The sequence below is a fragment of the Lissotriton vulgaris genome, chromosome 10 (assembly GCF_964263255.1).
Source record: "Lissotriton vulgaris chromosome 10, aLisVul1.2, whole genome shotgun sequence".
Taxonomy (NCBI): domain Eukaryota; kingdom Metazoa; phylum Chordata; class Amphibia; order Caudata; family Salamandridae; genus Lissotriton; species Lissotriton vulgaris.
The window spans coordinates 687,615,178-687,635,459 of NC_141698.1; the positions used below are offsets into that span (position 1 = coordinate 687,615,178).

The window sequence follows — 20,282 nt, forward strand, 5'->3', positions numbered from 1 at the left end:
TGACATTTGTGAAATGCAGCCATTTTTTCCAAACATCTGCATATGAGTTCTGAAAATATACACATTTGGCCCTTGAATACACATTTTTAAATTTACATTAATTCAAGCACGTAAAAGATTTTCATTTTCTAGGAAGCTGGAAGGATACCAGTAGGTCACAAGCAACTCATTGGAGAAAGCTGCTTTAGAGAAAATGTAATGGAGGCCATACTCACAATGTATTGCTTTTGTGATTCTTTATCACTACACAAACATTAAACCTTGTTGCCAAAAATATGCAGTAAAAAGTGTAATGTGTTTTAAGATCTCACATTTGAACGTGTTTTTTAAATGCCCATGCCCGAATGACCTCTGCAGGGTCTGGTTGGGAAGGGCAGATAGAATAAAGACTTGACATTTTGCTCCTTTTAAGGGGCATTTCAGCAGAAAATGGTAAAGCTATCATCCATACATTTTTGCACTACACAAACGTGGAGAAATGAGACATTCCTAAATAGTGACCATTTTGGCCAGATGCATGTATGCTGTGTTCTGCATGGCGCTAGCGTGCACTTGAAAAAGTAGGAATGTGTTTCAAGGTCACAGGAAGGAAATGCGTATTATAGCAACTTTTGGCTGCAGAGGTTTGGGATGCTGCATGAGTTGTGTTGAGGAGCGAGACTGAAGAACATATATATATATGTATATTGTCATCTGACCTCGTGTAATGTAATCTAGTACTCTTAAAAGGTGCTCTAATGTCCTTAGTCCTTGTTTGTGCTATATAAACTGCAAAACAAAAAAATCCTAAAAACACTACATAGATTACATTGGTTTATTGATACATTTGCTGAAACCCTAAGAAATCTAATTATCGTCAATGCCTTCTTTTCTCTCTGGTATTGCCCTGAGTTTCCTACAGGTCACCTGCTTTTTCAGGATATGTTCATGATATTGAGCCACTTTGGAATGTTGACTAACATGAATGTTGAAATGGCATACTGCTGTCTGTACTGAATGTTTGTGGCACTGGACTGTGGTTCATTTTGCGTTTTCAGCAAAAGCTAATGTTGAAGTTTTTGTTCCAATACAGAGTAATTTCAATGTGGCTGTTTTAAACGTGGGCGCTCCCGCTGCGGGCATGAATGGAGCAGTCCGTTCTGCGGTGAGAATCGGCATCTTAGAAGGTCACACAATGTTCGCTGTCAATGATGGCTTTGAAGGATTTGCCAAAGGGCAGGTTAGTAATTGCACGCAAGCAAACATTATCATTATATAAATAAAAGTGCTTTATTGTTTTATTGCATTATCAATGAGGTGTTTATCTTAACCTTAGGATCACATCTCTAGCTTATACATTACTTAAATTGTAAAAAATTGTTTGTATTTACAAAATCTTAAAGTACTCTTAGGGGGTAATATGAGTACGGCGATCCTGGGACAGCAGTACTCGCGGTGGCGGTCTGACCACCACCACCGCTGCGGGTCATATTCCAAGTGTGGTGGTGGGACTGCCACAGGACTGTTGCCTCCGCCGGGATCCAGGATCCCATGGTGTTGTGGAAAGGGGCAGGAATATGCTGGAAGTGCCAATGCCGGCAACACAAATCATATTTCGAATTGCATTTTCACCGCCCATTTCATGGTGGTGAGCCCACCATGGAAAGGCTGGTGGACATGCAAGTAAGGGGGCCCTGGGTGTGCCTGCGGGGGGGGGGGGGCACATATTGTGCCCTTCTTTATTTCCACCTTTGTTCCATCACTGTGTGGCATACACAACATGGTGCATGCCAGACCATGCAGAAACGTGGAGTAGGCACTGTCACATCAGCGGTCTGCTTGTTACTCTCTCCTATGGGCCTAACAGACCATTGCTGTGACACTGCTTTAACACCAATTCAACTCGAAATCCGCATGGCGCTAAGAGATCAATCACCCTGTTACGGCTCGGCATTTTACCAGTGCTAACTATAACATCAAGTTGGCACCCAAATGGAACTTCATTATGTAACCTCTGCTATGGAGGGGAGCAGGATGTAGAACATCTTTTATTCACATGCCCTAATCCAAAAGTAGTGGCAGCTAGGACAAAACATCTGTATCCTATATACATTAATTGCCGTATCACTACCATAAAGGACTTGATCACTGTATGTAAATTTCCCCCCAACGAATTAGTTTGTTATAACTTTTATACATTTTTAAAACCTTTTTTAGCTTTGTAATAATATGAAATATTCTAAAAGTATTTGTAACTGAATTTTACCGTATAACATTTGTGGTCCTCAGTAGAGTACCAAAACAAATAAAATAAAACTTGAAAACTTGAACTTGAAACTCGAAATTCGGCGGGTGATTGCAACACGGGCTTGGCGGTCCTCCTTGGAGCGCATCGGTTGCCGTCCTAAAGGAGGACCGCCAAACTCGGAATGAGGCCCTAAGTCATTCTATGGTGTCCAGTGAAGGCTATATGACCTTTCTTTTCATAGCTCGATGCCTTTTCTCACCCGTTATGCAGAAGTTAAGTGGATGTGTTGCCATTAATCAGGCTATGCAGATGGGCACAACTGTACATTCAATCTCCCTATTAGATTAACAAAAGCCCCTGTGAATGTAGATATGTGGCAAAAAAGCAAGAGAAATGAGGCACAAACTAGAGGCCTGATTTAGTGTTTTGTGAAAAGGGAATTCGTCACAAAAATGACGGTTATCGCGCCTGCTTTATTACAAGTGAAATATATCCTGTGCACTTCTAATAAGGCGGACTGAATAACCGCCACATTTGTGAGGGATTACCCCCTCTGCTAAACTGTAAATCAGGTCTGAAATGACGTTGGCACATAGTCACAAGAAGCTGAACCAATTTTGCTTTATTGGTAAGTAAACACATAAGTTACAGAATAACTGACCCCAGAAGACCACATCCAGTTCCCAACAACTTCTCTGTCTCACTTCAGTGTTCTCTAACAGAATCATAATGCTTCACCACAAAACCTTACCATATCACTAGCTAATGATGGATGAACACATTTCCATGTTACATAAGACTATACAACACATTTCCCCCATTTTTTAACAACACAACCCCACATACAATACTCACAACGTACAACAGATAAGCACATAAAAAGGTATTCAGTAAACCTTTTAGGCACTCTCTTTGTATGGGAACTTTTCCGTAACATTTTAACAGGTTCGATGGACTGTGGACAGTACCCCTGACCCTGTGTGTCCCTTCTCGAGATTATTTTGCCACCGGCATCCTCCTTCACATCTTTGAGGCGTTATCTACTGTCTCCGTTCACCTTTGCCACACAGGACGAGTTCCACTGCTGGCCGTTAGAAATTTAAAATGAATTGCCACATACTCTACTACAAGGTCCTTAGTCTTATCTCTTTTGAAAAGACAGTCCAATGGCGCTTCCTGCTCTTCCATCTTTTTGCCTAGCCTACTTTAGTGCTTTCGCTCACGTGAGAACAGTTACTAGAGCTACTACAGTAGCTGCTGCTACGCTAATATCACATTGCTTTGCTGATGGATGCAGTGAGAAGCTGCTCTGTCTTGACAGTAATACAAGATCTTACATTTTTCAGTTTTTACTAAGGTACATGCATTTCTTTTCGATTTATCAGGCTTTTCTGGATTGTATCTCATGAATACTTTGCAAAGTCTCAATTTTGCTTAAAATGTAAACTCTTCTACACCAATTCTCTCCTCTATACTCTGGTGAAGACACTACCACTACTTAGACACTCTTCTGTATTAGCTGTCAACAGTAATTGCCCTCAATTACAGTGATGCCTAGCCCATGCTGGGAGAATGATGGGGCTGTGGCACACACCAGCATAGCAGTGTAATTCGTGCCATGCTCAGGTTCCTGTTCCATCTGGTCGCCCTTTGGGCCTGCCAGGTGGAATCCACACCTGGAAGAGCTCCCCACGCCAAGGAAAAATCGAGGACTGCGTCTGAATGGTGGTGCAGAGGCATTTCTAAGCATTCCCCAGGACCAAGAGAGTCCAAGGCAGTCACCAAGACGTGCAAATGGGTATTCCCTGCACTTGCACAATTGCCTACAGTTGAGGAAATATCTGGGATTCTACTTTTTCAGGGGGAGCATGGAAACCAGATAGAGGCAGTACTGAAGATTACCATATTGACTTGATAACCAAGGACCTTAAAGGCATTCTCCATTCCTTGGGCTCAGGGAATCCCTGGAGATTTGAAGGGAAATTACCAAGAACTTCTTGAGCCCTGGGCAGAGGTAATTGGTGTGCTGCTGGCAGTTCTGATTTAGCAGAATGCACCACCACCAATCCCATCTAAAAACCTGGACAAAGAGTACCACGACCCATTTCATATGTGATCTCTGGCAAAGGTGGTATATCACCATCGGTTTGATAATATCCCCAGCATTGCCTTTTAAGTGATGGCTACGAAATGAGAGGCAGTATGTTGGCAGTAAAAAGGAGAAAGTAGGTGCTCTAGGTTCTGATTGTTTGTCACTCTTGTTCCGTTACTGTTTGCCTATATTCAGTTTGCCTGCTTGTGAGCATTACACCATTGTCTGTTTCTTATGCTGAATAGTTTCTGTGTTTTTTGTTCACTCAATATAAAAATGTTTAACTGGTTATTCATTTTATATAACTCATCAAAGTATGATAATGCAATTATATACTCATTTAAATGTATTTTAACAAACAAATAGTTCTAAGGTTCTGAAAAGAACTGGAGAAAGAGACGAATCTCATAAAAATATGCAGTAAATGTATAAAATGGAGGAAAAAAGTGGCTAAAGCATAATTTTTCTAAATGGAAATATACTCTGCTAAAAATAACCTCAGAGCACTATCTGGTATCATAAAACATGCAACAAATCCTCCCCTCACTACGGATATCAATAACACTAATATAAAATGTAAATAATACTTGCATTTTGTGTGGTGAAATAAAAAAAAAGCCTGGGATATCATGTGCTGGAAATCAACAGGATTATGTTCATTCTTCAAGGAGCTTTCCCAGTCTCAACTGCTCACCACCATTGCAAAGCTCAGAAACACTTCCCATTTCTGTATCTGATTCTTGTCTATCTAATCCTAAAATGGTATAGTGGTAACAAAAAAAAACAATGGACTGGAATGTGGCTCGGAGTAATTGCCAGTGGCTGAGATTAATTCAAACATTCCATCAAATTCAATTTTTTGTTTTCTTTAGTGTGATGCCCTAAGTGCGCCAAGCATGCCCAGACATGAGCTCCATGGTCACCGTGGTATAGGACTCAAGCTGAATCTTTTTGATGAGGCCCACATAGGCCCAAACCGATCTGGAGTGGCTTGTGGTCTCACTCAGAGGAGAGCCAGCATGGCAGACCGGGCTAGAAGGTTCATATTGTTGCAGAATCAAGGTTGAATTGTGTATGGCTGGTTCTTGTGAGCGGTGGCATGGAAGGCAAAAAATATGGACTGAAATACTGCTCTGAGTACTTGTCAGTGGCTGAGATAAATTCAAGCAGTTCACCATTAGCTTTGTCTTTTTGAAATATATGAGCACTTCTCTTGCCCCATAGTGGACCAACTTGATACACTCATTCCTAACACATGGAGAAGGCCCTGACTGCAACAAAATAGGCCTGACGATACCCTTTGAAAAATAGGAAGTTCATAACTAGAAATTATGAATCATTTCTCATATCAAATCTTTTTTCCTGGCCGAATCTTTATGAAGTTGTGTGGTGACTCAATTGATCACTGAAAGTGATCTTTTCAATGGCTTTCAATCAGGTTCTAGGTCTGTGTGTAGCATGGAGAATACTTCAAATAGTAGATGATGCACTGTACATCCAAACAGGAGCAATTTTGTATTCTCCTTGACTTGTCAGCAGCACATGACAAAGTCAAATAAATCCTTATACTAAAATCCCTGGAGAGACAGAACTATACTAGTTATTCCCTCATAAAATCACTTGTAGCAAAAAATAAAGTCAAAATCTCACTTCAGCCGCTCTGCCATTCTCCAAAGTTTTCCACGAGGCTAGATTCTATTCGCTATACCGTTCAAACTTTACGTAGAATCTCCATTTGTACTTCAGAGTTTTTGCAAGATCTCTTGCCATCGCTACAGTTGCTATGAAATCTTCACCTAGAAGGATAACTCCTCTTTTGTCCGTATGATCTTGGATAGCTAACTAGCTCCTGATGTTGAAACAAGATAAAAACAGAGTTGCTTCGGAAACTTCTCCCCAACAATAGCCCAATCCATTGCAAACTTGGATAGACACACTTAACATGTTTGATTACAAACCTCCCTTAATGAATGCTCTACATCCCTGGGCTTTACTCTGGACAACCACCTGAACTTACACTGCCACTTTAATGCTGTGGCTGAAGGATGGCATTCAGTACTAAATCAGCCTCCCTAGTGGTATAAACCTTCTGCTCTATATGTCAACTTTAAATTAGTATTCCAAGCCCTAGTCTTATCTTGAATGGATTATGAATATGACTAAAATTGTGCACACCGTACTCTATGTAGTACGCTGTAGTTTTCAGATCGGACTGGAGCGGCAAGCGAGGAAAGTCACCAAAGAGGCACTCAGTGCTCTTCTGCTGCAAGTAGGCACGGCTGAGCAGGTGTAACAGACAGACACGGCAGCCAAAGTGTGCACGGACAGACAACTCAGGAAAGTGCCTGACACAAGCAGGAGGACCAGGCTACACTCAGCAGAGCCCGAAATGCACAGTGATATTGGAAGCAGGTGGACCGCACCGATATTAAGATGGTTGCCTCCACCGAATAGAAGCAGCAGTGGGTTTCTGCAGGCGCACACACTGTACAACAACAATGGTGGAGGCGAAGTAGAGCTACAAAGGTGTGGTGGGTTGTGGAGTTCTCCCACACCACTGCTGACCTGATGCAAAAATACCTGGCTGTACCAGCATGACCTAATCTCTAAGGGGTTCATGAGCCATGACCCACAGGTGCATCCCAAGGTCAAACAGGTACTTCCTGTGCATTGATCGAGGGTGCCATCTTGAAACAGGAGTAATATTTTTTCAAACTAACCTAAAATCTCAATATATTATATATTACACATTGATTAAGTAAGCTGTTTAAGTAAGAGCAAACCATTATAATTAAACTGCATTTCGCCTATTATTTAAACTTCACATTGAAGTTGCAACTACACCCAGGAATAACCTGACAGGAACCGGCAGAGACTGTAAGAGCAGAGCCAATTTCCTGAGACAGGCTCTAACCCTTACCTAGCCATTAGACGCAGTGGCTGCAGCTGTGGGATTTCTTTGCTGAACATGGATATGAGGCGAGAGCTGGGCCCCCACCCTGCAACCACTCGACGCATAAGGAAAGTGTAACTGATCCATAAGGGTTGGTGAAGTGCACTCAAGGACGGGCCTATTGATATGATAGTATTTTCAGTCTGGGATTCCTGAAAGCACACTGCCTACAACATCGGCCTGCCTGACTCTGATATGGCCGCCGATTTAAACACTTCCACAAAAAGAACCTCAACAAAACATGCCCAACCAACAGGCATTTTATTGCTGCCTCGGACCTCTATCATGTACACTTTAATTACTATAACTGTAAACAGCAGTAACCCATGCAACCCATGTAGCCTGCTTGTCGTAAAGTGCTATGATGCCTTTGGGCCATGTCCGTACTATATAAAATTGCTAATAAATAAATAAAATGATAACACAATACTGATAGGTATCCCCAAAATCCATCTGGTATCTCTGAATGCTGCTCTCCATGATCACGCAGGTTTAGTCTCAGGTAGTAAAAGATCAATCTACGTCACTTGAGTCATTGTCATCCTCAAGTGACGTCTAGAGTGTATTTATGTAGGTTTTCATAGCCCATAAAATACTGAATTTTGGAATTTCAAAGTATTGGCTCATAAATTGGCCTACCTTTGTATGTTTCAAATTTCTTGGCAAGATTATTCGACTTTTTGGGAATTTTAGTACATGTTGTGGCTAGATTCTTCTGTTGTCAGATTCTGCCCACCTCCTTTTTGAAATTCTTACATTACAAAAAAAGAACCGAAAAAAAACAGAGGAGTCTCGAGGTTGGTGATAAGCCACGCTATATAAATGTCCAAATTATATTTAATTTATAAATATGTTAAGTGTATATTTTTGCATTCTGTATCACCTATTCTTATTTATCTCTATTAATTACTCTGTTACCCTGCAGGTTCACTTTTTAAATGAAAAAATAAATAAAAATATATATATATACACTAGGGCAATACAAAACAAGGATCTAACCTATGCTATGTCGAAACACATGCTGACATACCCTGGAAAAACCTGGGAGAATATGAGCTACTTCGGACTGGCTACGATTCCCTTGAATGAACGAGGAGGGAATCGAACCGTGAAACTGAGAAGATTAGAATCAAGACTAATTATAAGACTCAAGACAAAGAGCCTGATGGGTTTGAACGGGGACGAAGAGATGTATGTACATCTCTAAAAGGAGAGACAAGAAGAAAATAAACAAGGGCAAGAAAACCTCCGAAACATCAATATGATCAAAACATAAAGGAGTGGGAACATTGGAGCAAAAAAACAGGGGATGGGAAAGGCACTGAGTCTCAAAAAAAAATTGAGGAAGATACTATAAGGGCACTTAGCCCCAAAATCAACTAGTGACCTCAATCATACTTCACTGATCGCGTCACACCAGAAGAGAATAATCTTGTCCATCTGAAAAAGAATGGATTGTAAGGTCACTGAGACCGTTACAAAACAATACAAAATTAGTAATAACTATATTAAAAGTGGAAACAAGCATAGACAAAAATAAAGATGGAGTAAGCGATGACAATCCAACTTTCTGGGACCCTTCTAAAATCTATTCCCACACAAACGTTCGGCATCTAATAATAAAATCCTCAAATGAAACGAAATGACACACAATTGAAGAAAACAAGAGGAACAAAAGTATACTTTACTGCACAAAAAGTGTTTTCAGAAACTTTAAAAATACATTTCCCCCAATGCATCTTAATTTGCAAGTGTGGACAAAAGGTATTTAACTGAGAAAGAGACAATGGACTAATGATAGATTGCACCGTGATCAAGCCCTGCCATGCAGTAATGTAAACACGATAAAATTACAGCATGAACCTAGAGACTCCTGTGGTCGAGTTGGAGTAGTGGGCCGACATTGTAAAGGTAGTGTAGATGCAAGTATATCATCTCTGCAATATGAGTTGCTTGAGCTTCAAAGGAAAATCCACTGTCTGTCTCCAGTCCCTTTCTGAATCCAAAGGGGGTGGGTCCCTGAGTATTCTACTGAAAGAGGCATGAGACGGAATCCATGCAACCAAGAAGCAAACCTCAGCCTTAACAACATTTAACCATAGCTAGTTGTCCTGCATCAAGCATTATATCAACCACACACATTCCCTCACCTTTACCTTATCAAAGGAACAGGGGGATGTAGGTTTTAATATTTCAGGTGTGTTTAGATTGAACAAAATAATATTTTATAATTTTCATGAAGGCTTTTGAAATTCAGTATTCTATCCTAAATGTTAGCTTTATATTTGGAACTTCAGAGCCTCAAAATATATCAGCAATCATAGAAACAAAATTGAGCAAACCAATGATCAAACTACTTTGATGTTGAACTGTTGTACTTCTGGATAGCATACCTGCCAACTAAAACAAAAATGTCACCCAGTGAGGTGAGGGCGCCTTGGAGAGGGCGGGGCCTCGTGCTGAGAAGTACCTAAGACAAACTTTTTCCCCCGTCTGCCCCAAATCCCCTCCTCTGAAAAGAAGAAAAAAAGTTTGCAGAGGCTGGTGCTGATGTCCTGGGGAGGTTTCACACCTTTAAGTGACGTTGGTAGTTGAAAGACTCCCAAAACAGTCGGAAAACCTCTGTTTACAGTGGTTTTCAGCTTGTTTTCCATGCCACCCTGTGATAGCGGATCCTTACTGGGTGACCGTGTGAAGGGAGCCGATATCATGTTTCACATAGTCGCACAGTGTGAGTTGGCAGGTGTGGGATAGTGAATTACAATTACATTATTTGTATCTTTCAGAATTCCTGAAAACATGAACTTACCTTTTGTGATCTTAGTACATTTTGTGGTAGATTTTTCTGTCGTTTTTGCAAGGAAGATGGCTTGTAAAAGTTAGTAATACTTTAAATCAAAGCTGTGGCTAATATGTATTTAAAAATATGCCATTAATTCAAAGTACAGGCACATAATCATCCCGTAGCAGCAGATTAGTTTATTAATAGTTTTCTTGTATAGCATTACTATAACAGATAATTTAAAAGAGAGATCTGGAAAACATATTGTGATAGTTCAGATGCATTCTTTACCATTTGTTGTTGTAGAAGAAGAATGTGATTTAACGTCCTGATGGTTTTGTTTTGCATGATCCATAAATGCCATTTCGAAATCTACAATTTTGATTATTTCAAATCCACTATATTTCACCACCAACTGTGGAACAATCTAGTGAATGTGCAATTTTCCATTGTGTAGCCATTTCTTCTTACAGTGTCTTCACATATTTTAGATTAAAGAGATTAAATGGGGAGATGTTGGAGGATGGACAGGTCAAGGAGGATCTCTACTAGGCACAAAAAGGTAATAGATAGTTATTTATTTTGAAAATATTTACTGTTCACACTCCATGTCATGTTGTCCGTGTTTTGCATAAAATATCAAAGATGGATGAGTATTTAGAGGCATGGCAGTGAAAGCTACCTTGTAATGATCAATCAACATGTCACATAAACAGTTCTGGAGTTTGCATAAATATCTGGATTTTGTTCAATATGCAATGCTTACCAATTTATCTAGATTTTTATATAGCGCTAGCTAGACCCGAAGGTATCAGAGCGCTTTACAGAGGAGCAACAGGAGTTACGATGAGACAAAAGTGCAAATACGAATTACAAGTTACAATAAATTAAACAATTGTTGCACAGTCATTACAAATAAAGTGGCAAATCGTAGGGGGGAGAAAAGGCAAAGTGGGACAATAAAAGGATTGTGAGTGAAGGTGAGAGGAGAGAAGGGAACATGAGTGGGGGTTAAGGAAGTCCAGCAAGAAAAGAGAAAAACTTTCGTGGGTGATTGGGGGGAGTCAGGAGGGAAGGACGGAGGTCAAACAAGATGGCGGGTCAGGGTCACAGTAAAACGACGGAGACGAGCACCAAAATGGCGGGGTGCACAAAAGGTGAAAATCCAGGGAGAAAGACCAGAGAGCAGGATTGAATTAAGTTGAGTCATAGGGGGGGTGAAGCCACCAAACCAAAGTTGTACGAAAGTCTGTATAGGGCGTGCACAGGCGCAGGTCCACAGGGGCATCAAAGTCGACGATCCACAAGGCGATGATCCGGTGATTCAGCCTGGGGGTTGGGGAGCAGTCTTGGGAAAAAGGGAGACAGCAGCAAAGTCCAGGGCGGGCGCGCTTCACAGGTACAGGAAGGAACGGTAAAACACAGGAGCGTCACACCACTGCGCCGAGTAGAATATTTGCCATTGTACCCCCGTAACTGGGAAGGACTCACTGGTCCAGATGATAGATCTTAGGCGAAGCACACCCAAGCAGATGGCCAGGATGGAGAGAAGCAGAAGGCCAGGATGGAGAGAGGCAGACAGGCAAAAGCGGGGACTGGGAAAGAGAGCCCTCCCCTTCGTCGGAAGATAGCAGGCAGGAATTGGGTGAGCCAGGCCAGCAGCACTGAGGCCCTCACTGCCGATACAACCCATCACTGCAGGGATCAGGCATCGGTATGGACCACGACTCCCAACTCGAAGGGCAAGGAGACGGTCCGGAAGGATGAAATCTCGCCCCTGCACACTCAGCTGCCATCTGGAGATATTCGAATATGCCTTAGCCGCGCCAAGGCTTGTCACGGTGTTGACGATCCACGGTGATTTAATCCGAGGGAGATAGGAGGAAAAAGAATAGGAGCAGAGGGAACGAGGAGTGCCATGCCCCAATGACCGGCTGGGTAAGTGATGGCCGCGCGAGAATCCCAAGCCAGACTCCTCAATAGCCGAACCAAGCGGCTCCACCGGGCATCGGCCATGTCGTCTCAAGGTTTGCAGTGAAATGCAATGAGGTATTGATGGCATGACGATTTAATTTACATTATGTTACATAGTTATTAGCTTACACATTTTAATATTTATTTATCATTATTTTAGGTATTTAAATAGCACAAATCTATCCCTTGCAGGTTGCAGCAAAACACTTTACGTAGCAAAAGGAATGGCACCTTAGATGTAGAGGAGAGCAGTATTTGCATACCACAGTGAGGCAGATGCAAATATTTTTTTCCCCCACAGAACTCAATTCAGCCTCAACACCTGAAAAAACAAAATTATTTCAGGTGAAATGGCTTGACCGTGCACACAGTTATGACAGTGGGAATTGTAACTTCATGCGCTGTTGTCAGATCTGGCAATGGGAAATGTGGGCCGCATTTGTGTTTCATTGCTCAGTAGAAGTTTGCTCCCCTGCTTCAGGCCCCACATTTGACTATCTTGCTAATGGGTCTCCTTCATAGCAAAGAAGGTTCTTTCTTGATTCGGTGGAGCACTGTGCTTACATTACGATGATCACATTGCTCTGCCCTTGACAGTTCTCCTGAAAGGAATTTCCTTCCTTAGATGGAGACCTACATGCAAGTTAACTGGAAATATGTGGCAGGGGAGGACCAAATGCGTCTAGAGAAGGAAAATGAAGTGGTATAATGCAACACAATTTACGATGGTATTATTTCATTATTTTGTCACTTTTACATTTGTTAACCTTTTCTGGGCATAGTTTGCACCTCGCTGATACCAGTTCAATACCTAAATATATCAATAAGCAACAGAAAGGTGACGAGTCAACCATTGCAAAGGGCCTTCCACTGCACAGCAACATGGGTCGCTATGTTCTAGTAACTTTTGAACCGTATGAGCTGGAAACAGTTGTTTTTGTTAAAATATTCTGATCATGGAGCAGATGATGGATTATGAGTCAAATCCATAATTATGCAAAAAACGCAGCGGCCGCACAATCTCTTAATTCTAGTGGCCCTCCCTATATTCTGAGGATTAATGCCATCAGTGTGCTGCTAAAAAACTGGGTGAGGTGGGGGAGTTAGGGTGTTGTGGTAGATATTGTCTTTTGTCAGAAGCGGAGGAGTGTCACCCCACTGCTCTCTGAGCAGGGCAAAAAGGAAACATAAAATAATTATAACACAATTTATTATCATTTAGTAGAGCCAGTTTTGGCAGGGCCGGTCCGGGCTGTCAAACAGAGCAGAGAGGAGCAGTGATGGGCACCAGCAGTGTACGTGTCGGTTTGACCGGCTGTCTTAGGATGGCCAAACTGGCATGCGTGCTTAGCATTTCTCCACCTGGCTGTGCTTCACTGCAGAGTAGAGGCACGGTATGAGCGGCAAACTAGGCCTCTCAGGCCAATCTTGAGGCTCCTGTCATGCTGGTAGTAATATTTCCAGCATGACGGCAGTGCCGTGATTGGCTAAGGGGCGCCTGTGTGCTTCTGGGAGTCAGAAACAGAAGAGGACGAAGGAGAGGCGGCGGCCAGCAGGAAAGTCATGTTTTCTTTTTAATCTTACCCCCACCCGACCATTTCTGTACCCTAGCAGCCGCTACTGTGCGACAGAGGGGAGCAGGAGGGAGGTGACGGTAGAGGAAGAGAGGGAACGACAAGGCCCAACTCGGTGACTTGGTTTGTATTTTTTCCCTATGGAACAAGCCAGATTTCACCCTGAAGATAAAAACCAAACAGAGCCGACGTCACATATCCTGGGTTTATTTACCAAGGGCTTTATGTCTGCCACTACCTACATAAAGCTTTATGAATCATGTGTTTATGATTATAATCAGAGGTTTGCAAAAAGCATTGAAAGAAATGAGAGGAAGCTGAGAGGCATGCATTACAATGGCAAGTGAATTAATGTTCGAAAGGGTGATATAAATGATGCAAATTTTGAGTTCCTTTCTGAAGAAATTTTAGGATGGCACAAGTTTGAAGCTTCATGGCATATTGTTCCGTGGCCTGAGACATTAAGATTAAGCTTGTTATCTGTGAGACCTTTGGATTTCAGGACTGACCATCACGGTTTTCCAGGGTTACACTGTTGCCTCTTGAGATTTTGGGTTCACTCACTTAACAATTCAGTTTAATCGAGTGTCCAGCCTTGAAATTTAAACTTCAGGTTTGAAAGTCAATGTGAGCTAGGCAGGAGCCGTTGTTGTTGACTTATCATTAGGGTGATTATATTTTCTTTGGCTGATGATTAAACAGGCTGCTGAATGTCAAACAATCTTTAGTGGAAGTATTATGGGGTTTGAGAGGCATCTTTATAAATTATTACTTTGTGGATGTAAGATATAACAAGACTGTGAAATGGAAAACATGGGCTAGTAGGGTCACAAAATCCTTAAAGGAAAGCATTTACAGCCTTATTCATGAAGGCTAGATCGGCTCGCAAAGGGCCGGATTCTGAGAATCCGGCCCTTTGCGAGTGCGATTTTTGCTTTTGGGATTCAGCATCCCAAAAGCAAAAATCGCTAATTGCGATGTCGCAAATGTGCGAGGAAATGACATTTAAGGAATCTCTATTAGAGATTCCTTAAATGCTATTCATGACACATTACAAAATTGCGATTTTGCAAACTTGGGCCGCTATTTACCGAGAGGTCAGACCTCTCGGTAAATAGCAAAAACTTAGAAAAATGCTTTTAAAAGCATTTTTCTAAGTTGCATGTTGCACACACACATGTCCTTTGGACATGTGTGTGCGCATCACCTGTTACAATTTGCATTTAAGGGGTGCTACAGGGTGTCCTTTGGACACCCCTGGCATCCTTAAAATCGCTATCTGATTTGCGAGTAGCAAATTGCTACTCGCAAATAAGGGATACTCCCCATTCATTCCTATGGGCCTTTTGGCCCATAGGAATGAATGGGGAGTTATTCCTTTTTTTGCGAGTAGCAAATTGCTACTCGCAAATAGAGAACATGTAGGAATCGCTATTTATTTAGCAATTCCTACATGAATGCCGTTTTGCGTGTCCTCAATAGCGAGTCGCTATGATTCGCTATTAGGGCCACGCAAAACAGCCCGTACATGAATCAGGCTGTTAGTCACTGAAAGCCCACATACAAAATGACAAGTTAATGTAGTGATAGCACATGCCACCATTGATAGGTATAAACGTAGACTTGTTGGGTTGGGATACAGGTAATTCGTTGACTTCCATGTTTGTCCAGCATCATGTGCCCAAACGCCAAGGACCATTTTAGGCAACATTTGATTTGCCCACACTCGAAACATGCATTTGTTAGTAGATTCATTTAGGAAAAACAGCTAGCAAATTATCTCAAATCAGTACTATTTTGCTATGTTGTTAGATGTTCCCAAAAATAGAGATAGTCACTAAAAAGGCAAAGGTGCACAAGAAAACTATTCCAGAGGGCTGAGCTATCTCTTTACTGTCATACACCTTTTGTCAGATCACAAATTCAATGGGAAAGTGAGCCTCTACGGACTTACAGGGGCATTACATACTGTAATGTTCACAAAATGATTTATTCTAAAAATATTAAGTGAATTAGAGGAAAAATTGCTTCAAGGTTCAAATTTCAGTACTAATTCCTATTTTTTGTGTAAAATATGCATAGTGCAAAAATGGTATCTGAATAGCATATGTGTCATTAGCAATTTGCTCATAAATACACAAGGGCACACATCAATACTTCTTCATCTGAAACGTGACATTGATTGTAGAGGCACGCTAAGGTAGATGATGCATGTGTTGAGGATGTAGGTTTACATATTTTCTTCAATGTCTAAACATGAGCATTTCATGATCCGGAAAAATTGGAGCAAATCTATTTTCTGTGTCTGTGACAAAACAATTATATTGTGTGCTTCCTTTGCTTTTCCTTTCCTTGCTGCTCCTATTTTTGAGATGCAAATGTAGTCAATTTCACAGTTCCTCTACTTAATATGTATAACTTAGGTCAATCCGTAGCACTTTTCAGTAAAGTGATTTGCACTTGAGCAAATCTGAGAAGCTCCATTTGGTGGCTACCTATAATTTTGAACAAGTGCACACTTTCAAATGTTGCAAAAATATTCTTAATGCAGCAATTGTTGAGGAAAACTGCAGTATGACTCCTAGATTTGTGGATGTAAAAAGGGGCCTTGAAAGGCCTTTACATTCCAAAAGCTAATGACATGTAAATATTAGTGCTCAATCAAAATTATAGTCTCAAGATAAATATAATTAATTCCATCGAATTTTCAACCAAATCTACCAATATCCATATTCAAAGACTTACCATCGGTTCTTGTTATAATCAATCAATCAGGTGGTTTTAACCACGCTACTCACCAGTGAGGGTCTCATGGCGCTTGGGGGGGGGGGGGGCGAGTTGCAGCTCCGGGTCAGTCGAAAAGGCAGGTCTTGAGGCTCTTTCTGAAGGTGTGCAGGGTAGGGAAGCATTGTTGTTTAAAAATTAATTGTGACACCACCAATGCTAAAAATAACTGTGATAGTAGTAGTAGTAGTAACACTAAAAATCTGCTGTCTTAAATACTTTATCGCCTATATGAAGCTGCATAATCTCTATGATACTAATAATTTCCTCCTCCAAATGAAAGCAGGGGGATTGGATACCCCAGCATTTACTTTGATCTGTGGTTCATTCTTACTTTAAATAATATTTGCAATTGACCATGAAATTGAGGTGGGAATTGGCTCAGGAGCCAAAACAGTGGAGGCCCAAGCACAACTGCAAACATTTGTGTATGTATGGCGTGTTAATTGCATACACTTCAGGCTGTCTTTTGTAGGGGCACCTTACATTTCTTGAGGTTATGCCATTTCAGACGCTGTTGCTTGTGATAATGACCCTTTGTCGTTCATTGTTGGTCACTATTTTCATTTTTACACAGTACAATAGTTCATTTGACCGTATCTAGTGTAATAGCATTTTCGACTATTCTAAGATGTCTCTGACATATCTTATATATAACATAATATTTCTAATGCTTGGATTGTTTAACTAACGTGACAGATGCCCCCTTTGTCTGCTATTCTTATACATTGAAGATTGAGTATTACCTCTGTACTCAATTTCTTACTGTCTGGTATCTCACAAATATAGTCTTATAGTGAATAGGGAATTTTTATTACTTATTTAAGAATGATTTAAAATCCTATTTCTTTGGCATTTAAACAATCAACATATTATATTAAAGATACATGTATTACACAACTTTTTCAAAACGTAAAGCAAAGCCTCCTCACACAGTTAAATATATCCCTGGATAAAAACGTTTTCACAAACTAGTTATTCCGTCTCTGTTTGAGCTATAGCTAATAGGCTATTTAGTTGATCTCTATCAGTAATTGTTTTAGATGTTTGATATAACACAGAACCTTCTAGAGAACATTGTTTTGCAGCATAAATGTCTCAAGCTTGAGTTGCTGTGCTTAGAAAAGTAAGATGTTTTGGGTGCAGTTGAGACCTTATTGCTGAAACCACTTAGTATGGTTAACACCACTAAATATGAATATGTCTTGCTGTTACCCCTACATAATGCCCCCTGTTGAAGTGCCTTCAAAACTCTCTCACTTGATGACCTCCCATGGTCTACAGCCTAAAGCAAATCATGTGTGAAATCCTACTCTGGAAAATTACTCATCACCGCAAGACAATCAATGGACCGGTCATTGTTTTGGGCGTGACCCTTGGTCAAGCAGCAACCACAATCGTTTGCCGGGAGGAGGCACAAGGCAACCCAAAATTAACCTGTGCTTAATCCTCACGTAGCGGGGCACATACCAGTCGGGCCTAACCCAGAGGCAATGTGAAAAGTATTTGTGGAACACCTTAAACAGTAATAAGGTGAAAACACCACATAAAAAGTTAGTGAAATAGACAAAAAAATCAGAAGAACTGGAGATATGCAATTTGAAATGTTTTGGTGAAAATAGCGCTACAAAGCACTAACTATGGCTATCTGGTTGCGTTGGACTGGGTTAAAAGTCGCAAGTTCAGGCTGATCCCAATGAAACACAGGTCATCTACAGGCACCAGATTAGTTCAGCTGAAGTTTACCTTCTCAGTGCATTGCTAAGAATCCCATTTGCAGTGTAGGGGGCCACAAGGAGAAGGGGGGAGATTACAAGAGGTTGCTGAAGTAGTGAAAAGAGCAAGCCAGGCATCACGGACGGGTATTGCTTGAGCTTCATGTTGGCGGTCCCTTCTAGCAGTCAATGCTGTAGCGCAAAGAGATGGCTGCCGGAGTGTCACAATGAAATGCAGTGTGAGCGGCAAGGTGTTGGTGAAAACGGCCTGTTCGCAGTCGTGAAGTTCCCAAAAAATAAATACAGCTCTCTGAGTCACACCAAGGTTCCGGGACCAGAGGGCCACACCGTGAGGGTCAGGAACTTACTTCAGCTGGGTCCAGGGGCCGATGCAGGATGTTGGGGAGTTTTTAAGTCCTTGAGACTTGGATCCGGAGCCAGTAGACTAGCACTCAGAGTCCCTCTGGTGTCCTGGGTTCAAGGTTGAAGTTGCAGGTCCAGACCTCTTCTCCCAGACAAGAAGGCAGCAGAGCAGCAGGCTAGTAGTTTAGCTGGGCCACAGTCCAGCATGGCAGCAGGGCAGCAGACCAACTGAATAGCAGTCCTTTGAGCAGTACAGCAGTCCTTCTTCCTGGCACTGTCCACTGGTCCAAAAGTATACTAACGATTTGGTGTCTGAGGTCAAATATTTATACCAGGTTGTGACTATGAAGTGTGGAGAAGCTTCTAATGGCATACATTTGAAGTGCACAGGTGCCCTGCCTTACTGGCTCTGGCTCCAGACTAACTACAGGGGCTATGCATTCCTTTGTGTGGAGGCAGGACACGTCTCTTTTATGTGTAAGTGGGGTTGTGCCCAGCCGCTCCCTCTAATTCTGCAGGGATGGCCCATCAAAGCACACCTAAGCTCACTATTGTGTGTGGCTGTATAGGAGTAATACACAAATACCAACTGTCAACTACACACAGTCGTGACCAGAGACAGGCTGCAGGCACCAAATGACTAAGGCAGGAAAATGGCAACTTTCGAAGAGTGGCATTTTCAAAATTGTAATTTCAAATCAGACTTCATCATAAGTTAGGATTTTTCACTACCAATCAAAAGAGACCAATCATGAACTGGTTACCTGTTTCCATTTGAAAATTACAGCTTATTAAATGTGATAAGGAAACTCCAATGTTATCCTACCGGAGAGGTAGGCCTTGTAGTTGTAAAAAAGGAAAAAAAAGGATTTTTCACTACTAGTACACGTATACCTTAAAAGTGTATGTCCTCATTTTTAAATACATTGCACCCTGCTCTCTGGGCTGTCCAGGGTCTATCTAGGGGTTATATATATGCATTAAAAAGGAAGGTCTGGGTCTGGCAAAAAAGGTTATTTTGCCAAGTCGAAATGGTGTTTAAAACTGCAGACACACACACACACACACAGGTTGCAATGGAAGGATAGAGACATGTTTAAAGTGCTACTTAAGTGGTGGTGCAATAAGTGCTGCAGGCCCATCTGTAGCATTTAATTTACAGGTACCCTCTCAGCCTTCAAAACAAATATCCACTGCCAACAAATGTCAAAACTGGACTACAATGTCAGGATCATCTCTCAACCCATCACCCGTCGCCCTACATCTCCGAAGCCACAGAGATCAACTGCGTGGTACCCGAAGGACCTCCGTTAAGCCCCACGCTCTTTAACATCTTCATGGCCCCTCTTGCCGCCATCGTCAGATAACATGAACTCAGCATAGTATCCTACGCAGTCCTCACCCAGCTCATAATCTCCCTCACAAGGCAACCCGATGCCCGATGCCACCAGACTCAACTTCCAGGAAGGAATGAGAGACATTGCATCGTGGATGAGAAGCAGCTGTCTGAAGCTCGACTCGGACAAGACTGAAGTCCTCGTTCTCTGGCCCTCCCCCTTGGCATGGGACAACACCTGGTAACCTTCTGCCTTCAGCAGCCCCCCTGCTACAATGGACCATGCCAGGAACCTCTGCATCATACTCAACTCCTCCCTCACCATGACCCGACAGATCAACGCCGTCTCATCCTCATGCTTCAACAACCTCATCATCCTCCGCAAGACCTTCAAGTGGATCCCCCCCCACCCCCGAACCCAGAAAGACTGTCACCCACGCGCTCATAACCAGCAAACTTGACTACGGTGGAAGTGCCTTCTC

General features: G+C 41.9%; 1 protein-coding gene across 4 annotated transcripts in view; it reads left to right on the forward strand.

The window, feature by feature from the left end:
- The window catches only part of PFKP (phosphofructokinase, platelet), a 332,348-nt gene that overhangs the window by 238,746 nt on the left and 73,320 nt on the right, over positions 1–20,282 (forward strand). For all 4 annotated transcript variants that reach the window (XM_086941516.1, XM_086941517.1, XM_086941518.1 and 1 more), the window contains 2 exons: positions 1,073–1,219; positions 10,546–10,616. In XM_086941516.1, coding sequence (XP_086797642.1) covers positions 1,073–1,219; positions 10,546–10,616 — 218 coding nt within the window. The remainder of the gene's footprint in view (positions 1–1,072; positions 1,220–10,545; positions 10,617–20,282) is intronic.